Raw genomic sequence first — 24597 nt, forward strand, 5'->3', positions numbered from 1 at the left:
ATGGAGAAACCCATTAGTCTTTTTACTCTTACACTTCTCTTCTTGTTGTTCAATCAATCATTGGCCATTCCTGGCACATACAACATCTTAGACTTGGGAGCAAAACCTGATGGGAAAACTGATTCATCCAAGTCGTTATTAAGTGCATGGGCTGCAGCTTGTGGCTCTCCCGAACCGGCCACAATTTTTGTACCAAAAGGAAGGTATTTGGTGAAGCAAGCACAATTTCTGGGACCATGCAGGAATAGAGCTATAAGCTTTAGAATAGATGGTACCCTCGTGGCTCCTTCAGATTACAAACTCATTGGAAATGCTGATTTCTGGCTTCAGTTTCAATGGGTCGATGGAGTTTTCATTCGCGGTGGCATTCTTGATGGCCAGGGTACTGATCTCTGGGGTTGCAAAGCCTCCGGCAGGAAGTGTCCAAGCGGCGCAGCGGTAAGTCAAAATGACCGAATTGCCCCTTCACCATTTCAGTTCCTATTTTCTCTCTTCACAAACTGCTTAGGAGTTAGTGGGGAAGTGGGAAGTTTATGTAATGTGCATTCAATTGGACTCTAATAGTGGCCATAACTGAAGCTAGTGGGGAAGTGGGAAGTTTCAAGGTTTGATCAAAAGACTAATGAGAAATAATTAATAACTAACATTTCCGTTAAACTTACTCACACTCATTAATTGTCAAAGTGGGAATATATCTAGACATTACATTAGCAAGAAATGTCACATGGTTCATATACTCCCGGGTGCCCATTTGGCGGTTACAATTTGAACTGATATATGAATTTGGCCTTTTGAGTTCTCAGTTCTAGGAAATTTTAAGCTGTCTATAAATTATGAATCTGATTTCTTTAAATACATTTTTTTGGGCACATTTTCAAGGAACCATTCAAATCTAAATGCTGGTAAGATGTATGAGCTAAGCATCTTAATGGCCTGCAGTCTGTCTAAGTAATGCTTTTTTTTTTAAATGGCCTTTTTTTATGCATGCAGACATTGGGATTTACCAACTCCAACAACATTGCAATTGCCGGCCTTACTTCTCTCAATAGCCAATTATTCCACTTGGTGTTCAACGGCTGCAACACCGTGAAACTGCAAGGAGTAAAGGTTTTGGCGGCTGGAAACAGCCTCAACACGGACGGGATTCATGTGCAATATTCATCAGGAGTCACAATCTTGAATTCCAAGATCAGTACTGGAGATGACTGCGTTTCAATTGGCCCTGGCACTACTAGTTTGTGGATTGAAAATGTTCTTTGTGGCCCTGGCCATGGTATCAGGTAACTAAAATTAATTATCATCTTCTTTTTAAAGAACCAATTTTATTTATTTGGAAAATCTGAGTCTGATTATTACTATTATTTTTGGGGGTCAGCATTGGGAGTCTTGGAAAGGATTTTGAAGAAGAGGGAGTACAGAATGTGACTGTAAAAAATGTTACATTCAAGAATACACAGAATGGTGTAAGGATTAAATCATGGGGTAGGCCAAGCAAAGGTTTTGTCAAGGATGTTTTGTTCCAGCATGTCACCATGATCAATGTCCAAAACCCCATCCTTATTGATCAGAACTATTGCCCAGATAACATCAACTGTCCTGGCCAGGTAAACTTCTACATATATAAATTATTTCACTTCCTGGCTAAAGATAATGAAGAGTTTGTGTTAACCCTTTTTCCATTTGAACAAAAGAAAGTAAAGCATGAAGATGGACAACTAAGTGAACATCTCTTTCTGCATATTTCAAAATACACATAATTTTCTGATAACTTGTACTTCAATATTTTTGACAGGTGTCAGGCATTAAAATAAATGATGTTACGTATCAAGACATCCACGGAACATCAGCAACAGCAATTGCAGTCAGATTTGATTGTAGCAAGAAGAATCCATGCATCGGAATAAGATTGGAAGATGTGAAGTTGACATACAAAAATCAACCAGCCAAATCATCTTGTGCCAATGCTGCTGGAACTACACTTGGTCTGCTTGGCCCTGATAGCTGTTTGTAGACAAAGGAAAAAAAAAAGAAAAAAGAAAAAAAGGATAAAGAAAAATGGTAGTAGGACATATAATGGGGACATATAATGGGGAAATTATAGCACAGAAAGTGGCTTTAGATGGACATTGCGTGCGGCTGAGGCGTTGGCGTAGTGTTATCGTTCGCCTGGCCATGCAATAGTAGTCATTGTAATCATCAAGTCCAATGGACTGAGAATTAGTTTCCAATAGTAAAATGAATTTAATTTAAGTTACTCAATTTGCATGGCCCCTTTGTTCTTATCCTACAAAATTTTATGTTTTTGGACTAATCAAATTTAAAGGGTTTATCTTAATGAAAAATTTGTAATCCAATGCCAAAGAAGTATGAATGACAGGTGCCGAACCTGTACAATAATAAATACCTACTCGAGAAAAATACAGATTTTGTATATAGCGGTGAGTAGGGTCGAATCCACAGGGACTGGGGATAATTTGTTTCTTCTAGAGTCCAAAGCATGGGGGGTTTTGGATTAAATGCTAACTAAATAAATTAACTGTAGAAAATAATTAATTAAAAGAAATGATTGGGGAAACTCTAACCAAGGGTACACTTCAGAAATGGTTCAGGCACTGATCATTGATTCACAGATAATTCCACATTTATTAATAGATTAGTTATAGTTGTCATGCACGCGATAAACAACCAACCCTTCCTTAATTTCTCGATAGCTAAGGTACGACCGTTAGCTATTTTTCTAACCCAAAAACAACCCTAGGTACGACCGTAGGATTTAATTTCTAGATTGTATTAATAATTAGAAAGGCCCAATCCTAACTAACAAACACGCTACGAGGGTTTGTTTAAACTAGATCGTATGCTCCCCTGACATAAACCCAATTACGCCAGTTGCTACTAAGATAGAGATAACGAACAATTACGGATTCAATTATCCCTATTTAGCAAAATAGCCTATGTGAATAATTAAATATTGCGCATCTATTCAATCACTCACACGAGCTATAGCAATTAAAAGCAGGAAACATATAAATACCAATAAATTAAGGAAGCAATTAAAATAAATTAGATCTCACAGTAATTGTTGAACCAAGTCTTCAGTTGTCCCCTTGACTAGAATTAAGAGGTTAGTCCTCCATTAATGGAGAACAACCATGCGAAAGAGCTAAGAAAAGAAAACTAAAACTATGCTAAAAACTGTCTCTGTAGCCTTTCTTACAATTGTCTTTTTATAGCCAAAAGGAAGATGACCCAAGCTATCCATCCAGTGGTCCCCACAAATAAGGAACAAAAACAACTCTCAAAGCTTCCTACGTTTCTTTCCTTCCAAAGTCCAATGACTAATGCTTTTCTGTGGTCCCCGCCGCAGATTCCAAATCAAAGTACAAAAGGCAAGGCCTCTTGATGTCTCCTCCTCTTTTTCGTCTTTCATTGCTCTTAGGACTCTTAAGTACTCAAGACACTCCCAATTAGCAGAAGAAATGCAGTCCGTGTATATCACCATGTGGGCCAAGTCTGTGGCTTATTTGAAGTCTCAATTATCTCCAAAAGTCCCTCCTTTTTTGTAGTTTTCTGCTTCAATCCCTGAAATTGGGTCCAATACCAAATATAAGTAAATATTAATAATTAAAACAATATTTGGCAAGGATAAAAAGGAAAATTAACAATAAAATTGCTAACAATTAACACCCTATCAATTCCCCCCACACCTAAATCATGCTTGCCCTCAAGCATAAGAACAGCAATTGAACACCAAAATTTTGACAATGGCTATTGCTCTAACTATCATATTGCCAAGATACCCAGAAAAACATATATCAAGCATCACAGTTAAGATCCAAGAAAAACCACTCCGGTTAGCTTCTCAACCACCAACTCCTCCAATTTAAAGCAAACTAATCTAAGAAAAAGGAATGGTTGCTCACATTTATCAGCAAATGGTCCAACTATTAACCAAAATCTCGACATTAAGATCACAAACCGGCAAGCTGACTTATTCACATACTAATACAATCTTTATTTTTTTTCATTTTTTTCATTTTTTTTTTTTGAGTAACAAAAGACTTAGTCTATAGCCCTTAGAGCCTTTTGACGCGAACTCCAACATTTGACGGATGGAGGAGCCCGGTTACTCAACTCTAATTGCTACGGGACCACGCACTCATAGCAACTACTACCTTTTGACGCGAAAATCAACACTTTAGGTGAAAATCCCCGGTTACTCAGTAGTAACTACTAGCGGAGTACAGTCAACTCTTATTTACAACCATGTAGCACAATAACTAAAATAACACAAAAATAACAGCAGCTAACCTCAAATTTCCAAATATGGAGAACTAAAATTAATAATTGGACCTATTCACATGAAAAATGCCAACAATCATTCCCTATGCCTAGAAAAGTTAACCAAAAATAGAAAAGTCAAGCCAATTATGATATTCACCAAGAGATATTCTTGAACTCAACCACATCAACTTGATACCTTTTTATTAATAAACTTGGCAATAACAGAATTAGAGACAACAAACCAGCATCAAAACTTGGTATTCAAATGAAACTTGACACTAGAAAGAAAAAGAAAAGAAAATAAATGAAAAATAGAACAAAAACTAACGAAAATAAAGGAAAAGAAAAAAAACTAAAAGCTGAACACCAGAAATACCAGCTGTACCACAGCTCTCCCCCCCACACCTAAATTCGACATTGTCCTCAATGGAGATCATAAAGTAAAGAAAGCGAATAGGACAACTACACTTCCCTGAATACGTGGTGGAAGGTCTCGGGCGGCTATGGAATAGGTGGGAACGGTGGAGTGAAAATGGTGCTACGGTAGTGCGCGGCAGTGAAAGATTGTAGAGGGAAGGAGAGCTCCGACGTGCGTCTTGATCCAGGCGAACTAGAGTGCAACAGAGAACTTCAAACCAGCAAATTTCCAAACAATGCAGCAGTTTCAATCAATGGCCGAGGACGTCCAACAATGTGCTTGAACGCAGTCAATTCCAACGAATATGGCGATCAAACAGACTAGAAGCGGTAATAGAGTCTAAATAAATCAACAAATCTCAACAAATGAACCCAATTTTACCCAAAATCGCAACAAATGTTCTAAAGATTTAGCAATTGAAATCAATAGGAAAAATACTCCCAGCAAGTCAATTAGACGCCACCAACAGCAATAAGCAAAGGACGTGGCACAGTAGCCCTCCAATTCAACAAACAAACGCAGAAAATGCCCACCCAAAGGCACTTCAAATGACGCAAGACAGAAACTAGCAAAATAGAACTCAAGTGATACCAACAGGGACCCCAACAGAGCAGTGAATTTCAACCAATTTGAGCAAGTGAACCTCAACAAATATCACCAATTGGACAATTAATAACCCAATTCAGCCGACCAAAATTAGCACTTGAGCCAAGCAACAGGCACTCCAACAACAACAATTTAGAAATTGGACAGAAATAACTCAATAAAGATGCCCAGTAGTCAATGAGGCAACCAATAACACAGGAGTAACAAATGGTACGTACACTACCCTCACCAGTGCCACTGGTGTATGCACAGGGGAAAAAGTAAATCAAATTGCCAACCCACTGCACCTGATAGATCCGAACACACCCAATAGCACCAAAAATGAGCAGAAATCAAAACGAGAAGCAATTGGCAACTAACTCCCAAATCAACCCCAAAGAATGCACCAATTGTACTTAACGGGACTAGGGACAGTGCTAGTGTGCTAATAAATCAACAAATGTCTCCAATTTAGGAAACCAGCAAGTCAACTTAACAGCACCAAGGAAGCACACAACGGCTATTGAAATGTCTCACGGAGCACATAAACCACAGAGCCGTCAATGGAGCCCAAAAATTGACATTAAAAATGCAGTAGACTAAAGAGCAACTTGGGAACATAGGGACTCAGAGATACCTGCCCACTGCCCAACGGTGTCGTTGGTGGCAGTGGGTGACGGAAGCGGCGATGGCAGTCCGGGAGCTGTGCGTCGCGTGGGTGGAGCTGCTGTGGTGGTGCGCGGCTGGGCAGGGGGAGCTCGAGAGGGAGGAGCGTGTGCGGTGGAGCTCGCAGACAGGCGGCTGAGCTCGTGAGCAGCGTGGCTGTCTGGCGCGGCTGTGCGCAGCGTGTGGCCGAGCTGACGGAGCGTGGGCAGAGGAGTTGATGGGGTCGCACTGCCGCGCGATGGGGTCGATCTGTCGGCTGGAGTTGCGCGCGCGCGAGGTGGACAGCAGCTGCGGTGCAGAGGTTGGTGGTGGGCGAAGGCAGAACTGGTGGCGCAAGGTGAAGCTTGGCCGCGAGCTGGCAGCTCGCGGGCTGCGTGGGAGCGTGGGATGAGCTCAGTGGGGGCTGGAGCTTGGCGGCGATAGAAGCGGGTCACCACTGGAGAAGGAGAAGGAGAGCGGCGAGGGGAGAGTGGTGGCGCGCGGCTGACGAAGTTGGAGGAGAGCTTGTGGTGGTGGCGATGGCGTTGGTGGAGCGTGAGCTGCGGTAGCGGCGTGAAAGAAAAAGAAGGAAAAAGAGGGAAACAGGGGAGCGGCGGAGAAGAAGAAGAAAAAGAAAGAAAGAAAGAAAGAAAGAAGAAAAAAAAAAAGAAAAATTTTTTTTTTTTAAAATTGAATTGAGATTGGAAAATTCGATTTTTGAATACCAAAACTGAAAATGAAAAAGGAAATTACTGTTATTTAAAGAAAGAGGGAAGAAAAAAAAAATTTTTTATTATTTTTTTTTTTTTGAAAGTGAAAAATTATTTCCTTTGTTTTTGGGTCGTCAAACACCGCGTGGGCACGCCAAGATTGGTCTTCGTCCTCTGACCTCAGGAGACGCAAACACCGCGTGGGCACGCCAAGATTTCACTTCCTGATAACAGTGGAGGAAATATGAAAACCAATTACTACTCAATCGAGAAACGAAAAACGAAAGAAATGAACAACAAAAAATAATAAAATCAATATTTGGGTTGCCTCCCAAAAAGCGCCTTTCTTTAATGTCTTTGGCTAGACATTATCATGTTTTGTTCATGGAGGATAAAATCTTGTGGCTCGTCTTAATTGCTTCATCCTCTATATAGTCCTGATAGCCCTCGTAATAGAATAATCCTTGAGCATACGAGCTACGGGCTTCCATGGACTAGTGAATGGCGCCAAACGAGTCGATGATAATTTGCATTCTCCATTCACTCCTCCCCCACTTGCATTTATTGGTTCAAGATATCTTGCCATCGCCACTCTTACTTTATTCCTGTCATGAAATTCAAAATCGTCTGGTATAATAAAGTCAATTTCGTTAACAGGAATTGAAGAGTAAGAGTCAGGAGAATATTGATGAAGGAATGGAGGAGATGTCACCGCATTTGGAGATTGTTCACTGGATTCATTCACTTGAATGAGTTGATCCTGGAGTCTCATTTTTTGCACTTCAACTTCCTTTTCAACTGCATCTTTAAATCCGTTTCCTTGAAACTCTTGCAGTTCCATGTCATTTGGCCGGATAATTGCACTCTCATCTCCTTCAAGATTGATATTGGTTTGTGAGGGCAATTCTTCAAGGTGACAAGCTAATCGCTCTATCCTGGATGTCAATTGACGCATTTGATCCGCCAGGTCGCGACGGCTCGCTTGTGTCTCCTGATGAAATCGATTTGTATTAGCAATTAGTAATCCCATCATTTCTTCAAGAGACATACCTGACACGGAGGATGATTGCTGAGACTCTTGCTGTTGAAAATCCATTGTCCCCGTCGCATAATTAAAATTGGAATTATCCCACCATCCTTGATCATACCTGTTTGGATAAGGGTCATACCACGTTTGATATTGGGGTGGAAAATCTCCAAAAGTATCAAGTGGAGAACTTAGATTATCTTGAAATGCGGGGCATGTGTCAGTTGAATAACCTGAGTCAAAATAAGTTTCACAATTTGCAACAGCCCATTGATCATTAGGAAAAACATGAGTCTCATAACCCCATTCAGGAACAAAGTCCAGTCTATCATCAAAGTATGGAATGTTAGCAGCCATAAAAAAAAATAAAAAATAAAAAAAATAAATAAGAGAAAAATAAATTAAAAATGAAAACAAGGTGAACTCAAAAAGAAACAAATTAATCTGACACCAGTCCCCGGCAACGGCGCCAAAAATTGACAGGTGCCGAACCTGTGCAATAATAAATACCTACTCGAGAAAAATACAGATTTTGTATATAGCGGTGAGTAGGGTCGAATCCACAGGGACTGGGGATAATTTGTTTCTTCTAGAGTCCAAAGTATGGGGGGTTTTGGATTAAATGCTAACTAAATAAATTAACTGCAGAAAATAATTAATTAAAAGAAATGATTGGGGAAAACTCTAGCCAAGGGTACACTTCAGAAATGGTTCAGGCACTGATCATTGATTCACAGATAATTCCACATTTATTAATAGATTAGTTATAGTTGTCATGCACGCGATAAACAACCAACCCTTCCTTAATTTCTCGATAGCTAAGGTACGACCGTTAGCTATTTCTCTAACCCAAAAACAACCCTAGGTACGACCGTAGGATTTAATTTCTAGATTGCATTAATAATTAGAAAGGCCCAATCCTAACTAACAAACACGCTACGAGGGTTTGTTTAAACTAGATCGTATGCTCCCCTGACATAAACCCAATTACGCCAGTTGCTACTAAGATAGAGATAACGAACAATTACGGATTCAATTATCCCTATTTAGCAAAATAGCCTATGTGAATAATTAAATATTGCGCATCTATTCAATCACTCACACGAGCTATAGCAATTAAAAGCAGGAAACATATAAATACCAATAAATTAAGGAAGCAATTAAAATAAATTAGATCTCACAGTAATTGTTGAACCAAGTCTTCAGTTGTCCCCTTGACTAGAATTAAGAGGTTAGTCCTCCATTAATGGAGAACAACCATGCGAAAGAGCTAAGAAAAGAAAACTAAAACTATGCTAAAAACTGTCTCTGTAGCCTTTCTTACAATTGTCTTTTTATAGCCAAAAGGAAGATGACCCAAGCTATCCATCCAGTGGTCCCCACAAATAAGGAACAAAAACAACTCTCAAAGCTTCCTACGTTTCTTTCCTTCCAAAGTCCAATGACTAATGCTTTTCTGTGGTCCCCGCCGCAGATTCCAAATCAAAGTACAAAAGGCAAGGCCTCTTGATGTCTCCTCCTCTTTTTCGTCTTTCATTGCTCTTAGGACTCTTAAGTACTCAAGACACTCCCAATTAGCAGAAGAAATGCAGTCCGTGTATATCACCATGTGGGCCAAGTCTGTGGCTTATTTGAAGTCTCAATTATCTCCAAAAGTCCCTCCTTTTTTGTAGTTTTCTGCTTCAATCCCTGAAATTGGGTCCAATACCAAATATAAGTAAATATTAATAATTAAAACAATATTTGGCAAGGATAAAAAGGAAAATTAACAATAAAATTGCTAACAATTAACACCCTATCAATGAATCATAGAAAGAAATGAAATTTAAGGGTAAAAAAGAGTAGGTGCTAGTACTCAATATTGATAATAATGATAATAACTCAATATTATCCAACAGCAAAATCTATAAACATTGGGAAAATAAAATCTTATAAAATGTGCAAAAAGTGACAGATTTCATAATTACCAAAGTTCAGTAACTTCCAATAACTTCCACTATTTTAACCTCTAATAATTTCTTTCTTTTTTTTTTATTTCTTCGGAAAAATTCATAATATACTTTTTTTGGTTTGCGAAAAAAAAAATTCTAATAACTTCCATTGGTCTTAATAAAATAAATAATTTTTTTTCTTAATTTGTACACCCATATATAGGGTGTCCTTTTCCATATGGATATCAGAGACTGAGGTTTCAAGTAGGGAAATACAATGAAACACGATCAATCATATGAGACACATATAAACAAAGTTAATTCAACCGATTACTAGCAAGTTCAAGTTGTAATTAATTTTTCTATGGATGAATTTGGTTCATTGGTGTTACAGTCGAGATGAGATCCAGTTTTAGAAGTTTTTGCTATAAGAAGCTGCTTAAAGAGTTATAACCATTCATCTTTCTTACGTTATAACGTGCATTTTCATCCTGTATTTTTCTAATGAGTGCCCATATAGGCACTTATTCATACATTTAAATCATTTCTAACCAATCACATAAATGCACAGCTAACAATTATTATCATACAAGTATTTTCTCTATTTAACTCTATTTTCTCAAACACGAGTACAGATTAAATCTGCTGGGAAATGTCGAGACTGGCAAAGTATGATATGAGGCAAGGCAACAATAATAATACATGCAGGCATGTCATCCCCTAACACGGTACCCGGGCCTTGTTCTTGTGTTTGTATAACATATATAATGAACAACTATAATCACAATCCAGAAATCTCTCTTCTTCCATATATGCAACAAAGAAGGAGATGCCTTATCCATGCATGTGCCTTTCTCGAAACTGAATAACTGAACAACTGAACTTACAATATGTTCTATGATGGTCAAACATCCCAAAAAAAAAAAAGATTTAGAACGTTATTAATTTTTTCTTTGTCCTTGAGCAATGATTGGCTCATGGAGGTCACTATTCCCAATCCAACAGCTTTGATTATATTGCAATATCAAAGAATCCTTTGGATAATCCAGGAGAATTGAATCAGAAAATAATGATTTGAATCAAGATGAGCATGAGTACAATGCCTAGCAGCATAATCATTTTGCACTATTTTTTTGACAGTTTCTTGATTGTTAGTTGAAGGTTGACTTTAGTCAAAAACCTAAAATATGTTACAATACTTTAGAGCTTGATTTGTCTACCTTACAATCCAAATCTCAAATAGACTGTTAACGAGCTGAAGAGCAGAATTAATATTTGACCCCTAAGACACCCCCTATTGCATCTTACAATTCATAGATAGGTCCAGCAGCCCTGATATTCAAATAAACAGTTGTTTAAATGAGATTAATAATGTATTTACAAATAATCATCCATTAATGTTGTTTACCAATATAATTTCATGAAAGAAATGAAGCAATCATTTCAAAGAATTTTATTGTACTATTTGATCTTATGCAACTTCCAATGTGTAAGCAAAAGGCCAATCATGAAGCAGATTAGCCTTCTGAGAAAAGGAAACATATGTTTGTGAGATTGTTAGTTAGCACACAACAGACTGAAATAAAATGATATAGGGTCAACCAGCAGCATTAGTTAGCAAAGGTATTAGAGATCCTTTTTCAGAAATTTCTAATGCATTATTATTCAGATATTACATAGTTGTTGCCGAGGTGAATTCTAGTCGGATCAGCGAGTCACGAACACACGAGCTCATCTGCCAAACGAAGAGTAGATGGGGTTTTGTCCTCCGGTCTCACTCCGATACTTAAGTTAGATATAGTTCGGAAATTGAATGTGCAAATTAGATTGTGTACCTCATTTGGGAGTATTAGATGAGTATTTATAGTAGTTGTGCCTGTTGATGGAATGATGGGGTCTATTCCCTATCTAACATCATGAGGCAGTTTAGGGCAGCAATATCAGGTGTATGTCTGATTAGAAGGGTGGTTGGTAGCCTAATTACTCCATCAGTCACAAGTCACACAAATAGCCGAGGTGTCAGTAGTCTTGGACAAGGAGGTAGACGAGGTGGAACGCCTCTTTAGAGTAACTTCGTGGATCGCCTCGTCTGGGGGTGTCCAAAATGAGGTGTTTGTTGCTGACAGGAGTGAACGGGCTAATAGAACCGGGCAGACCGAGGTCTCCACAGTTGTCAGACCTAATACTTTTTTTTTTCCAATTAGCAAATACAACCCTTAATTACTTGGTTGCTTTCGAGTAGAGTTTAAGTAATTTCAGCCAGAGCACATATTTTGACTAAAAACATTCTGCTCTTTGATTCACCCCCTCTGGATATAACTTACCAATGGTAACATATTGCAAAAGGGAAAAGCATAATACACAATTTCCAGATTTTAAACCCAGAGATTCCCAAATTAAATCAAACAAATGACTTGGGTTTCAAGAAAAGTTCCTTCAAATTTCTTGCTCAAAATTTTTTTTTTCATATTATTTACCTAAAATACTTTGGCAACTTCCCCTATTGGACACTAAATTTGGTATGGCACATATTCCCCTTCAATCACGGCCTAATCAAGATTGTTTCTGCCTCTACTTTTTCCTTGAATCAGTGAAGCAACGTTTTTGGGGTGTAAATTGCGATCCCATTTCAGATTATTAATTGTTGACGTACATACATACATACATATATCTCAAGAAAAAAAAAATTAAAGCTAGAATCCATATAGTTTTTACAGACTAAAGGTTTGAAGACAATTTAAAGATGATCAATTAAATACTAACCCCACCGAATTACAATAGTGCTCAAATTCGAATCAATATTTTCTTTTCTAGTGAATTGTTGTATTTGAATTTCGTATTTTTAGTATTCCTGTTAGGACGAGCTCGAGTTTCAAACTTTCAATGAATGAAACTCGTTCATCAAGATAACATTGATCATGGCTAATCCTTTGATGCTTTTACAAATTCTGCTATAAGAAGCTGCTTTAAAAGTTAACCAACTCAAAAATCTTTTCCAAATTTGACTTGATTAACATTAAACTGTTATAATCAATGGCTAATTTTGCATGAACAAGTAGATTTGTTTTCACTGATAATTCCTTCATTACAACCTTCATCTCTCAACAACTACTCTTAATTTTTTCTTCTGTTTTTTTTTCATCTCTCAACTACTTAAAAACAAAGTTTGAAAAGGAACCTAAAATTTTTTCTTTTAAAAAAAGAAAAGCCTCTTCCTTCTCAGGACATAGCCCACATTTATCCATGCTATTCTATCCTCGTGGAATTTTGAATATCCATGCTAAAGAAGAAGAGCAATTAAAGGAGTTTTACAGGGATGTTTGCTTGTCATTATCTTAACTTTTCTCTCATGATCTTCCTTTAAAATTACGAAATTTTTGCAAATCAATCAATGGGATACAAACCATGTGATCGTAGAATATTTCTTCCATTTAATTATTGAGAACTAGTCTTCCATTTTGTTTTCCCAATTCTTTAAAACCCTTTTCACATTATAATAACCACGTCTCATGTGATAAGAACTTCAGCCGATAATTCTTCTGTTTCCTCTTCTTCTTGTGCTTCACGCTTGCTCATACTGTTTTTGTTGGTTAAAGTTAAACTGCCATTTCTGACATTGACTAAACACAAGAAATTAAAGCAACAAAACTATTGGCAGCATGGCGTGATTTGCTCGATCCCTACATCCACTCCAAGCCTACAAATATCGCCCATTGCTTTTCAAGTTCCTCATCCCTCAGATTATTACAGCAAAATTAATCTTAGCCTTTACAGATTCTAGTAGCCACCCCTGATAAGAAAATGAACAGCAAAATGAGATTTCTCGCTATCCCATTTCTCTTCTTTTCCTTCCTCTTGTCAGCAGCAAAGAGTGTAACGTACAATGTGCAGAGTTACGGGGCGAAATCTCACGGGAGAAGTGATTCCACGAATTCTTTTCTGAGTGCATGGGCTGCAGCTTGTGCCTCAGTTGCGCCTGCAACAATCTATGTTCCACCGGGAAGATTTTTGGTTGGTGGAGCCTCATTTTGGGGCCAAAATTGCAAGAACAATGCTATAACCATTCGCATCGATGGAACCCTTGTTGCTCCATCTGATTATAATGTTCTTGGACATTCCGGTAACTGGCTCAAGTTTGAAACAGTTAATGGACTTTCGATTTACGGTGGAACCCTTGATGGCCAAGGGACTGGTCTCTGGGCTTGCAAAAACTCCGGCAAGCATTGTCCTCAGGGAGCAACGGTAGGTTGGATAGTCTCAATATTGTTTTGAAACTTTATTTTTTTTCCAAAACAAGAACCGACATCATTTACATTACTCTAAAGGGTACGATATATTATACAATACTAACTTCCCTGAGGATTTAACTGCAGGTATCAATTAATACTGTGATGATTCAGATTCGTAACCCGTCCATTACAAAAGCGTTTTATCAATTAAACTGCTCAGAAAGTGCTTATGAATGCCAAATTGGAGTGAATTTAATCACTCCAATTTTATCATTCAATCAAAACTCATACCTACACTACATAGAGGCCTTGACCCTTGAATGCAGAGACTTCTCATTTCCTCTTTCTTTATCGGAAGCCTAAAATAATTGTCATATGACTTGAATAAAATGCTTACCCATTTTCAACATAATTGGAAATGCAAATAGTAGATAGTGATGTATTCTGGTACGTGGATTTATGCGTATAGGAATTCCATGTCAAATGACATCAAACTCCTTTGTCATATATTTCTTTTCTGCTGTCGAGGGCATTCACTTTTTTTTTTTTTTTTTTTTTTTGCATTTGATTATTACCACCTAGTGGAATGGTTATTCTAAACATTTATTAGGGTTAGACTGTCTCGCATTCAATAACTGATCTGGAGCCTTTTGATAAATGTTTATCAAGGTCGCTATAATTATAATTAGCTAGTTAATGGTATTTGGTTTTTCTTGAAACATATAGTAGAATGTTTGGTACCTAAAATTTAAGTATACGTTTTGCATTTTTTTCCCCTCTTTTTTGCACTCCTTTCTCTTCTATAGTTCCTCCACTTTCTCAATTTCTTCTAATATTTCTTTATCTTTTTTAATTTTAATTAAAACATCGGTAGGTAGCCACTAAAAAGTAGATGGTCACAAAATCCATAGAATGGGCTTATCATACCCATTAACTCATTTCGATTAATTTTAACCAAATTATATGTATCACAAATGACTAGCTTAGTATGAAACTCGCTTACCAAATGCGTTCTAACTGATGTCAAGAGAGCGAGACAAAAAAGAAAAAGTTGATAAGAGATAATTATAAGAATAAAACTAATTAATTGTCACACTAATGAGAAATAATTAATAACTAACATTTCCGTTAAACTTACTCACACTCATTAATTGTCAAAGTGGCAATATATCTAGACATTATATTAGCAAGAAATGCCATTACTTCCTTTAATTTGGCCTTTTGAGTTCTCAATTCAACGAAATTTTGGGCTGTCTATAAATTATGAATCTGATTTCTTTAAATACATTTTTTTGGCACATTTTCAAGGAACCATTCAAATCTAAATGCTGCTAAGATGTATGAGCTAAGCAACTTAATGGCCTGCAGTCTGTCTAAGTAATGCTTCTTTTTTTTTAAATGGCCTTTTTTCATGCATGCAGACATTGGGATTTACCAACTCAAACAACATTGCAATTGCCGGCCTTACTTCTCTCAATAGCCAATTATTCCACTTGGTGTTCAACGGCTGCAATACCGTGAAACTGCAAGGAGTAAAGGTTTCGGCGGCCGGAAACAGCCCCAACACGGACGGGATTCATGTGCAATATTCATCAGGAGTCACAATCTTGAATTCCAAGATCAGTACTGGAGATGACTGCGTTTCAATTGGCCCTGGCACTACTAGTTTGTGGATTGAAAATGTTCTTTGTGGCCCTGGCCATGGTATCAGGTAACTAAAATTAATAATCATCTTCTTTTTAAAGAACCAATTTTATTTATTTGGAAAATCTGAGTCTGATTATTATTGTTATTATTATTATTATTATTATTGGGGGTCAGCATTGGGAGTCTTGGAAAAGATTTTGAAGAAGAGGGAGTCCAGAATGTGACTGTAAAAAATGTTACATTCAAGAATACACAGAATGGTGTAAGGATTAAATCATGGGGTAGGCCAAGCAAAGGTTTTGTCAAGGATGTTTTGTTCCAGCATGCCACTATGATCAATGTCCAAAACCCCATCATTATTGATCAGAACTATTGCCCAGATAACATCAACTGTCCTGGCCAGGTAAACTTCTACATATATAAATTATTTCACTTCCTGGCTAAAGATAATGAAGAGTTTGTGTTAACCCTTTTTCCATTTGAACAAAAGAAAGTAAAGCATGAAGATGGACAACTAGGTGAAAATCTCTTTCTGCATATTTCAAAATGCACAAAATTTTCTGATAACTTGTACTTCAATATTTTTGACAGGTGTCTGGCATAAAAATAAATGATGTTACGTATCAAGACATCCACGGAACATCAGCAACAGAAATTGCAGTCAAATTTGATTGTAGCAAGAAGAATCCATGCAGCGGAATAAGATTGGAAGATGTGAAGTTGACATACAAAAATCAACCAGCCAAATCATCTTGTGCCAATGCTGCTGGAACTACACTTGGTCTGCTTGGCCCTGCTGGAACTACGTGCGGCTGAGGCGTTGGCGTAGTGTTATCGTTCGCCTGGCCATGCAATAGACTGAGAATTAGTTTCCAATAGTAAAATGGATTTAATTTAAGTTACTCAATTTGCATGGCCCCTTTGTTCTTATCCTACAAAATTTTATGTTTTTGGACTAATCAGATTTAAAGGGTTTATCTTAATGAAAAATTTGTAATCCAATGCCAAAGAAGTATGAATCATAGAAAGAAATGAAATTTAAGGATAAAAAAGAGTAGGTGCTAGTACTCAATATTGATAATAATGATAATAACTCAATATTATCCAACAGAAAAATCTATAAACATTGGAAAAATAAAATCTTATAAAATGTGCAAAAAGTGACAGATTTCATAATTACCAAAGTTCAGTAACTTCCAATAACTTCCACTATTTTAACCTCTAATAATTTCTTTTTTTTTATTTCTTCGGAAAAATTCATAATATACTTTTTTTGGTTCGCGAAAAAAAAAATTCTAATAACTTCCATTGGTCTTAATAAAATAAATAATTTTTTTTCTTAATTTGTACACCCATATATAGGGTGTCCTTTTCCATATGGATATCAGAGACTGAGGTTTCAAGTAGGGAAATACAATGAAACACGATCAATCATATGAGACACATATAAACAAAGTTAATTCAACCGATTACTAGCAAGTTCAAGTTGTAATTAATTTTTCTATGGATGAATTTGGTTCATTGGTGTTACAGTCGAGATGAGATCCAGTTTTAGAAGTTTTTGCTATAAGAAGCTGCTTAAAGAGTTATAACCATTCATCTTTCTTACGTTATAACGTGCATTTTCATCCTGTATTTTTCTAATGAGTGCCCATATAGGCACTTATTCATACATTTAAATCATTTCTAACCAATCACATAAATGCACAGCTAACAATTATTATCATACAAGTATTTTCTCTATTTAACTCTATTTTCTCAAACACGAGTACAGATTAAATCTGCTGGGAAATGTCGAGACTGGCAAAGTATGATATGAGGCAAGGCAACAATAATAATACATGCAGGCATGTCATCCCCTAACACGGTACCCGGGCCTTGTTCTTGTGTTTGTATAACATATATAATGAACAACTCCAATCACAATCCAGAAATCTTTCCACGCGTGGGCCTTTCTCGAAACTGAATAATTGAACTTACAATATGTTCTATGAAGGTCAAACATCCCAAAAAAAAAAAAAAGATTTAGAACGTTATTAATTTTTTCTTTGTCCTTTGATAAGAGTTTATTTTACGTATTTTTAAGTGCATTTTATTAGTAAATTTTGAGTTGATTATTTAGTTTTATAATTAAAATAACTAAGGTTTTGGTAAAAATATACATTTTTTGTAAAAGTGGCTAATATTGCATTTCTATTGATTTTAATAGTAAAAACTTCATTTTCATACAGGAATGATGATTCAACCACCAAAGGATGTCAATTGAAGTGAAAAATAGAGATTTGGTGATGAATTCAAAGTGGTAAAAAGAAAAATGAAGTGAAAAACGTTTAAGTAAGGAAATGCAAGTCAAGACAGTTTTGACACTCTTCGGTATTTCGACTATATCTAGAGCTACACTGATCGGATTGAGGTGATATTTATACTGTTTTAAAGCTAAGAAAGAGATATACAATTTGTATGAAGACATCGAAATCCATTTCTGCCATATTCATGGGCAAAAAGTTGGAATACAGAAGCTGCACTCTGTGGTCGGAATTGGAAACAGAGGTTTGACCAGGTGATAGTATTTCGATCATATCTCAGGATACACAACTCCGATTTGGATTTTTTTAGAGCATTGGAAAGCTAACCCAAAGGGCTACAACTTTTGTGATTTGCACAAAAGCCAGTTCGGCCTTCATCATGGAGAAAAATGCAGTTGAATTGAGGTCAAAAGTAAAAACGCGTATGGCAGCCGAATTTCTGCAATTGGCTCAGCGATTTTTCTCATCTTCACACTACTTTTCAGCTAGAGTTGGAGAGAAAACGTAGGCTGCATATGTTTCTGATGAACAAAGGAAGAAAAATAGCTTATTATCAAGTCAAAAATATACGGTAGAGTAAAGAGGCTGGAACTTTGTGTTTGTTGACTTGGTTAACACCAGATTTGGAGAATCAAAGTGGAGAGTCATAGCAGAAATTTTTGACTGGTAAGGGAAGGACTTTTCATCAGCTTATATGCAGAGACATTTGAGGTCTATGATCATACGGGAAAAGCTTGGAATCTGTAAAAATGTAGCTTTTCCATTCTCTTAGTGTTAGTTTAGCTTAGTATAGAGTAAGATAGTTCATCCATTCTTGTTATTAGTTAGATAAAGAAGAAGATAGAGGATGAAGAAGGCAAGGAAGAAAGCTCATGTGACAAGGGTTGTATTCCTTCCAAATCTTTATCTTTTGTACTTGATTCCAAGTTTAGTTAATATACAAGTTCTGGATTTTGTGTTTAATATGTGTCTCTAAAGTTTATGCCTTGGGTTGGTTGAACTTTCTATAATTGTTAGTGTTTATTATTTGGTTATTTGATTGCTATGATTTGAACAAGTTATTTAGCACTTTGGCTCTTTAAATCATGATTAATCTGGTACCACTGATTGTGATTATCCAAGGTGTTGTTTCTGCAATGAAAATTGAGATTTAACACTAGTTCAAGAAGTGCTAGATATAGGGAGTACACTCACGAAAGTAGAGGTGCACCTATGTGGTTTTTAGTGATTCATTTCATGTAATTTCACTGAAGAAATGAACTTGTAACTAATTTCATAACCATGAGAATAGGTATGGATTAGTTTAAGTATAATTGATTCACTACGAAAGTAGGATTCAAATGCATAAGGAAATTACACCATAACTAGCCTAGATGTAGTACTCAATGATCCAAATATAGCACTTGCATGAGTAGTTAGGGATACCACAACCTAAGGAGCTTTTATTTGTGTAATTTCAGTAGGTTAAATTTGTTATAATTCATTGATAGTCTAAATAATAGAGAAGCTTTAGTAATACCGGTAATTGTTCACTTTTCCCTGTGGGATCGACCCGATATATACCCTAAACTACTAGTTGACCTATATACTTGCAGTGAACGGGTGTAATTCGATTTTTTAACTTGTACGTATGTAAAATACCCGTCATCCTTGAGCAATGATTGGCTCATGGAGTTCACTATTCCCAATCCAACAGCTTTGATTACGCGCAATATCAAAGGCTGATTTGGATAATCGAGGAGAATTGAATCAGAAAAAATAATAATTTGAATCAAGGTGAACATGAGTACAATCACTAGAAGCATAATCATTTTCCACTAATTTTTTTTTTGTTTACAGTTTCTTGACTTTAGTCAAAAACCTAAACTATGTTACACTACCTTAGAGCTTGATTTGTCTACCCTACAACCCAAATCTCAAATAGACTGTTAACGAGCTGAAGAGCTGAATTAATATTTGAAGAAGAATCCGTATCTTTTGCTGACAAAAAATAGATAAATCAACAAATTAACAAGAATCCAGAGATCAGAATTCCAAGATCTCTTATCCAATTCGAATATTCTTTAGCAAACAAAGCCAAAAAAAAAAAAACATCTATAAGTCATGTGCATGTTTTGAGTTCACATGGCTTTGACAGGTGCCGAACCTGTGCAATAATAATAATAAATATAGAACCTAGCTACCACTAAAAGCAGTCAATAATTAACGCCTAGGTACTGGAGTAGGGACTCTAGGTGTGCAATGGGTTACTTGATTCACCCAGTTCCCGAAGAGTTTGCTTAACCCGATATACCAGAATTAATTAGTTGATACAAATTACTAAATAGTAGACAGTGGCAAGTAGGGTCGTCTCCTCAGGGACTGGAGATATCTGTCTCTTTTAAAGTCCAATTGACAAGGGGGGATTTCACCAGAATGAAACTAAAAACAATTAAGCAATTTAACTAAAAATGAATAAATAACTAGCACAAATATAGCAGGAATTTAATCAGGAATAAATAAATTCTAGCCAAGGATGCAACTACTCAGGCACAGTCCATTTATCCGATCATTGATGCAAGAGAGGGTTCACTTAATTTATTAACAGGCTAGTTATAGCCATCGATGAACTCTAATGACAAATTTTTCCTTAATTTATAGGTGACCAAGGTACGACCATTAATCACCCCTAACCAGAAAAGTACTCCTAGGTACGACCATAGGAATTAATTCTCCAATTGCATTAATAACCAGAAAAACATAGCCCTAATCAATAACACACTACGAGGGTTATTTAAATTAGATTGCACGTTCCCCTAATGTGTAAACACACCAGTTGCCACTAATGTTAATCAATCAAACAATTACGGATTTAATTGACTAACTTGGCACGAGATTAATAAATCACATTGAACGTCGGGCCCTTGACATCCAAGTAATAAAATAATCCCATGAAAATTCAAACAAACAACGTGCAAATATTAATAAATAAAAGGAACACGTGAAAACTAATTAGATCTCACAGATTTTCGGACTGCACCCGTCGAGTTGACCCTTGACTAGATGGAATACTTAGCCACGCCGCATAATTAAATCACCACACGAATTAATAAAATGCAAAAGCATCCCGCTTGTATTAGAACGTGGGGAATAACGATGTTCTTCCGTTGGGGAATACTGTCGAACACCTGGCGTGTGCCAGAGGCTAGTCAGGAGAAGGAAAAAAGAAAAACTAAAGACTAGGCTAAAAACTAAAACTAAAAGGTGGTCCCTTGCTTCTGTACGTTCGTTGCCTTTTAAAGAGCCAAGAGAAAGATTACTCCAAGCTCATCCAGTGGTCCCCACGATATATCACAAGACTGCCGAATCCTTCTCAATGTTTTGAGCCTCTGCGCGGTCCCCACCAACCAGGTACAAGCCTCCAAGTTCTACTTTCTTGGCTTCCTACGTTGCTTTCTTAAGAGCCAGAGGACCAAAGCTATTCCGTGGGCCTCCACCGAATTGAGAGGATGAACTACCAAGGATAGGCCCTGCCGAATTGACTCTTGTCTCCTATTGCTAGTAGGACCATTTGGCAATTTTCCGCTTCACTTCTGAAATTCATTCAAAATACCAAATATGAGTAAATATCAGCAATTAACACAATATTTGTCAGGGATAGAAGGGGAAATTAATAATAAAAATACTAACAAATTATACCCTATCAATTCCCCCACACCTAATCATCATGCTTGCCCTCAAGCATGGGGACAACTCAACTCAACAATGGCTAGCTTTCACATTATCATTACCAGCTGTGCTTATACCAAAATCAAGATTTAGTGGCTAAGTGTAGAGAGGCATCCTCCCGGTTAGCTCCTAAGTCATAGACCTGTCCAGTTCATGGCTAACTCGCCTAGGAAATCCAAATATTAACTAACAACAGTCAGTAATTAAGTCAACTGGCAACCAAAATCTCAACAGTGCGAACCAAGGATCGGCAGGCCAACATGATCATAAACTCAAATTTTCCACATCTGATTTTCTTTTTTCTTTTTTTTTCTTTTTTTTTTTCTTTTTCTATTTTTTTATAATACACGAATAACGCTTAGTCCCAAGCTATTCAAAGTCTTTTGACGCGAACTCTGACATTTTTAGATGAAAGAGCCAGTTACTCAACTTTTCACAGCGTCAGAACTACTTACTCATAGTTACGCCACTTTTTGACGCGAGAGCCGACACTTGTGGTGAAGGCTCCCGGTTACTAGGTGGCGACACTAGCGGAGTATAGCCATATATTATTCACCAATAAGCACCAAAATACCAAGTAATTACAGATCATAGCCTGTGTCATGTCCTAAATATGGAGAACTAAGGTAAACAGGAGACCAATCTGCCCACAATGCCAGCAAAATATTCACATCGCCTAAACAAGTTAGCCATAAATTGCACCAAGTCCTAAACTCCAAATATTCACCAAGACAAGCATGCTCTTACTTGCCACCGAAACTCAGTCATAGTATAAACCACAACTAACAGAAGAAAGTGAGCTGCCAACATATTCACCAAGATAAAAGTAAGGGAAAACACCCAAAAGGGATAAAGGACAACACCAAACAGAAAATACTTAAACTAAAAAACATAGGAAAACACCCCAGAAACGGAAATGGGAAATATCTAGCACTCAAACAAAGACCCCCCCACACCTAAATGACACATTACCTCAATGTGCTAAACCAGCATTAAAAGTAAAGAGAAGGGTAAACGGTACTTCCCCAGAGTCGTCAGAACATGGGAGGGTTAGGCGGGATCTGAGGAGGGAACCCGGCTTGCTGCATAAATGCCGCGAGATTCTGCGCCATATTGTGAATGGTTAACGTCCATGTGTTTCTGCCGCTGTTTCAAGTCGCTCAACCGTGTTTCGGAGCTGGTGCCATTCCTCGGCCGTAGGGCCGGAGGGGAGCGGAAGAAGAAGGACCGGGGTCACCGCCGCCGTGGAAGCGTTGGCAAAGGATGAACGAGGAGGAGGTCTAATCGGCCTCGGGGGAACAATCTCCTACCCGTTGTCACCCTCCGTACCAAATCCATTCGCTCCAAGCACGGGATGTCCAAAGACCTCCATTTGACAAGCAACATGTAAATCATGGTTAGAGAGATCAAGCAATGCAAGTAACAGCCAAATGGGTGATATATGACCCAAGAATCAAGGGACGCTTCTTTTTTGTCAAAACAGACTTAAATTGAGAAGCGAGCCAGCACCCCAAATTAACCTTAATATTATTATGCATGCACCATATGAAAAAGAACTCTGGCTTGGACAATATACCCGAACTATCCCGCCTACCCGAGAAACTATACGCTAGGAAGCGCTGGATGTAGCGAGAAGCCGGGTCCTTGATGTACGAGCTCTTGGACTGGCGAGGATCATAAGAGGCAGGGTCGACGGACAGCGCCTCCCACATACTTCGATAACGAGAGAAGAAAGGCTCTATGTAGTCGCACGCACTCTCGGCATACTCCCGAGAGGCGGCATAGGCCGGATCAATAAAGCCAAAAGCTAAATTAAAATCAGTAATCGACTGGTGGAACTCCTGACCCATCAAGCGAAAGTGAATGACATTGGGGGTAGACACAGAATAACCAGTAGTAATGGTGAACTCAAAAGTGGCATAGAACTCCCTAACCAACTCAACAAAGGCAGGGAGATCAACAATACGGGAATATGGGCACCACCCAATGCCATGGATCACATGGTGGAAGGGTTCGCTAATATTTAGAAGGCCCAAGGTAGCGGCGTCCAGATATCGGCAAGGAGTGATTTGCCGCTCACAACAAACAGCATATCGCTGCTTGTCGGCGGCCCTAGTGAAGTGCAAATTTCCCCAAAATGTGCAGGGTCAGAAATATGGACGCCCCTCTGTCTCCCCAGGCGAGCTCTCCTCCCAGAGGAGGAAGGTTCGTGCGAGGAGTCAGAGGCAGGAATAGTGGATTGGGGTGGTGGAGGCTGTGATTGCCTAGGAGTCCTAGACTTAGACGAAGATCGAGGCCGCACCATGGTGACCAACAGGCAAACTACAACAAGAAAGCACAATATAAGCGTCACGGGCGCCCCCAAAAAGCAAATATAAGCGATCGCAGCAATTCACCCACAATTGGAAATGAAATATACGAAACAGACACTCGTGGACCTATAACTGGAGTCACTGTCCCCAGATGGACAGTCAACAACCAAAACAGGTTACTAAAATTAGCAATTAACCCCAAAGCTAGCAATTCCAGCAACAACAGAAATTACCCAATGAATTAATCTGCTCGACACGCCTCAAAGAAACCACCCCAAAATGTGCAGGAGAAACTCCAAATAAAGCAGCAGACGACAAAACAAGAAAATTATCCCAATTGCGAATCAATTCCAGCAATTAGCTTCTGGAAATTGCGAAAGAGGAAAGGCGAACAATACCTCACCTGTCAATTTGGACAGGTGGTGCTGTGGCGACGGCGAGCTGCGGCGTGCGGCTGCTGAAGTGCGGCGGCTGTGCAGAGAGACGATGGGTGGAGCTTCGTGCGGCGCGCGGCTGTGGCGTGGCTGTGGACAGTCGTGCGGCTAGGGCGGCGGTTGCTGGGGTTGCGCGTGAAACTTGGCGGCTCGCAGGGGTCAGCAGCGGGCGGCGGCTCGCGGCAAAGCAGATCTGGCGGTGGACAGCAGCGAGAGAGAGAGGGAGAGAGAGACGCGGGCTGCTGTGGATCCCAGGTGGCAGTCAACGGCGGCCGTGGCCGTCGCGTGGAGTCGCAGGCGGCCGCGTGTCAAGGAGGAACGGCGGCGCGCGGTCTGGTCGAGGAAGAGGGTGGCGCGCGGT

General features: G+C 38.3%; 2 protein-coding genes across 2 annotated transcripts; both read left to right on the plus strand.

The window, feature by feature from the left end:
* On the plus strand, positions 1 to 2011 carry LOC113766850 (polygalacturonase-like). The gene is made up of 4 exons (XM_027311010.1): positions 1 to 438; positions 991 to 1280; positions 1376 to 1604; positions 1793 to 2011. The coding sequence occupies exons 1-4, from the start codon at positions 1 to 3 to the stop codon at positions 2009 to 2011; spliced, it is 1176 nt and encodes a 391-aa protein (XP_027166811.1).
* Positions 2012 to 11516: 9505 nt separating this feature from the next.
* On the plus strand, positions 11517 to 16292 carry LOC113766553 (polygalacturonase-like). Its single transcript, XM_027310731.1, has 6 exons — positions 11517 to 11640; positions 13120 to 13179; positions 13463 to 13842; positions 15251 to 15540; positions 15651 to 15879; positions 16068 to 16292. Exons 1-6 carry the CDS (start codon positions 11517 to 11519, stop codon positions 16290 to 16292), a joined length of 1308 nt encoding a protein of 435 aa, XP_027166532.1.
* The last annotated feature ends 8305 nt before the right edge of the window (positions 16293 to 24597 follow it).

Source organism: Coffea eugenioides, chromosome 3 (genome assembly GCF_003713205.1).
Source record: "Coffea eugenioides isolate CCC68of chromosome 3, Ceug_1.0, whole genome shotgun sequence".
Taxonomy (NCBI): Eukaryota; Viridiplantae; Streptophyta; class Magnoliopsida; order Gentianales; family Rubiaceae; genus Coffea; species Coffea eugenioides.

Excerpts from the sequence above, each read along its gene's own strand:
- LOC113766850 (XM_027311010.1), top strand. The coding sequence starts at position 1 with ATGGAGAAACCCATTAGTCTTTTTACTCTTACACTTCTCTTCTTGTTG. Across the intron at positions 439-990 it reads AGTGTCCAAGCGGCGCAGCG|ACATTGGGATTTACCAACTC; the intron begins GTAAGTCAAAAT and ends TTATGCATGCAG. Across the intron at positions 1,281-1,375 it reads GGCCCTGGCCATGGTATCAG|CATTGGGAGTCTTGGAAAGG; the intron begins GTAACTAAAATT and ends TTTGGGGGTCAG.
- LOC113766553 (XM_027310731.1), top strand. The coding sequence starts at position 11,517 with ATGAGGCAGTTTAGGGCAGCAATATCAGGTGTATGTCTGATTAGAAGG. Across the intron at positions 13,843-15,250 it reads ATTGTCCTCAGGGAGCAACG|ACATTGGGATTTACCAACTC; the intron begins GTAGGTTGGATA and ends TCATGCATGCAG. Across the intron at positions 15,541-15,650 it reads GGCCCTGGCCATGGTATCAG|CATTGGGAGTCTTGGAAAAG; the intron begins GTAACTAAAATT and ends ATTGGGGGTCAG.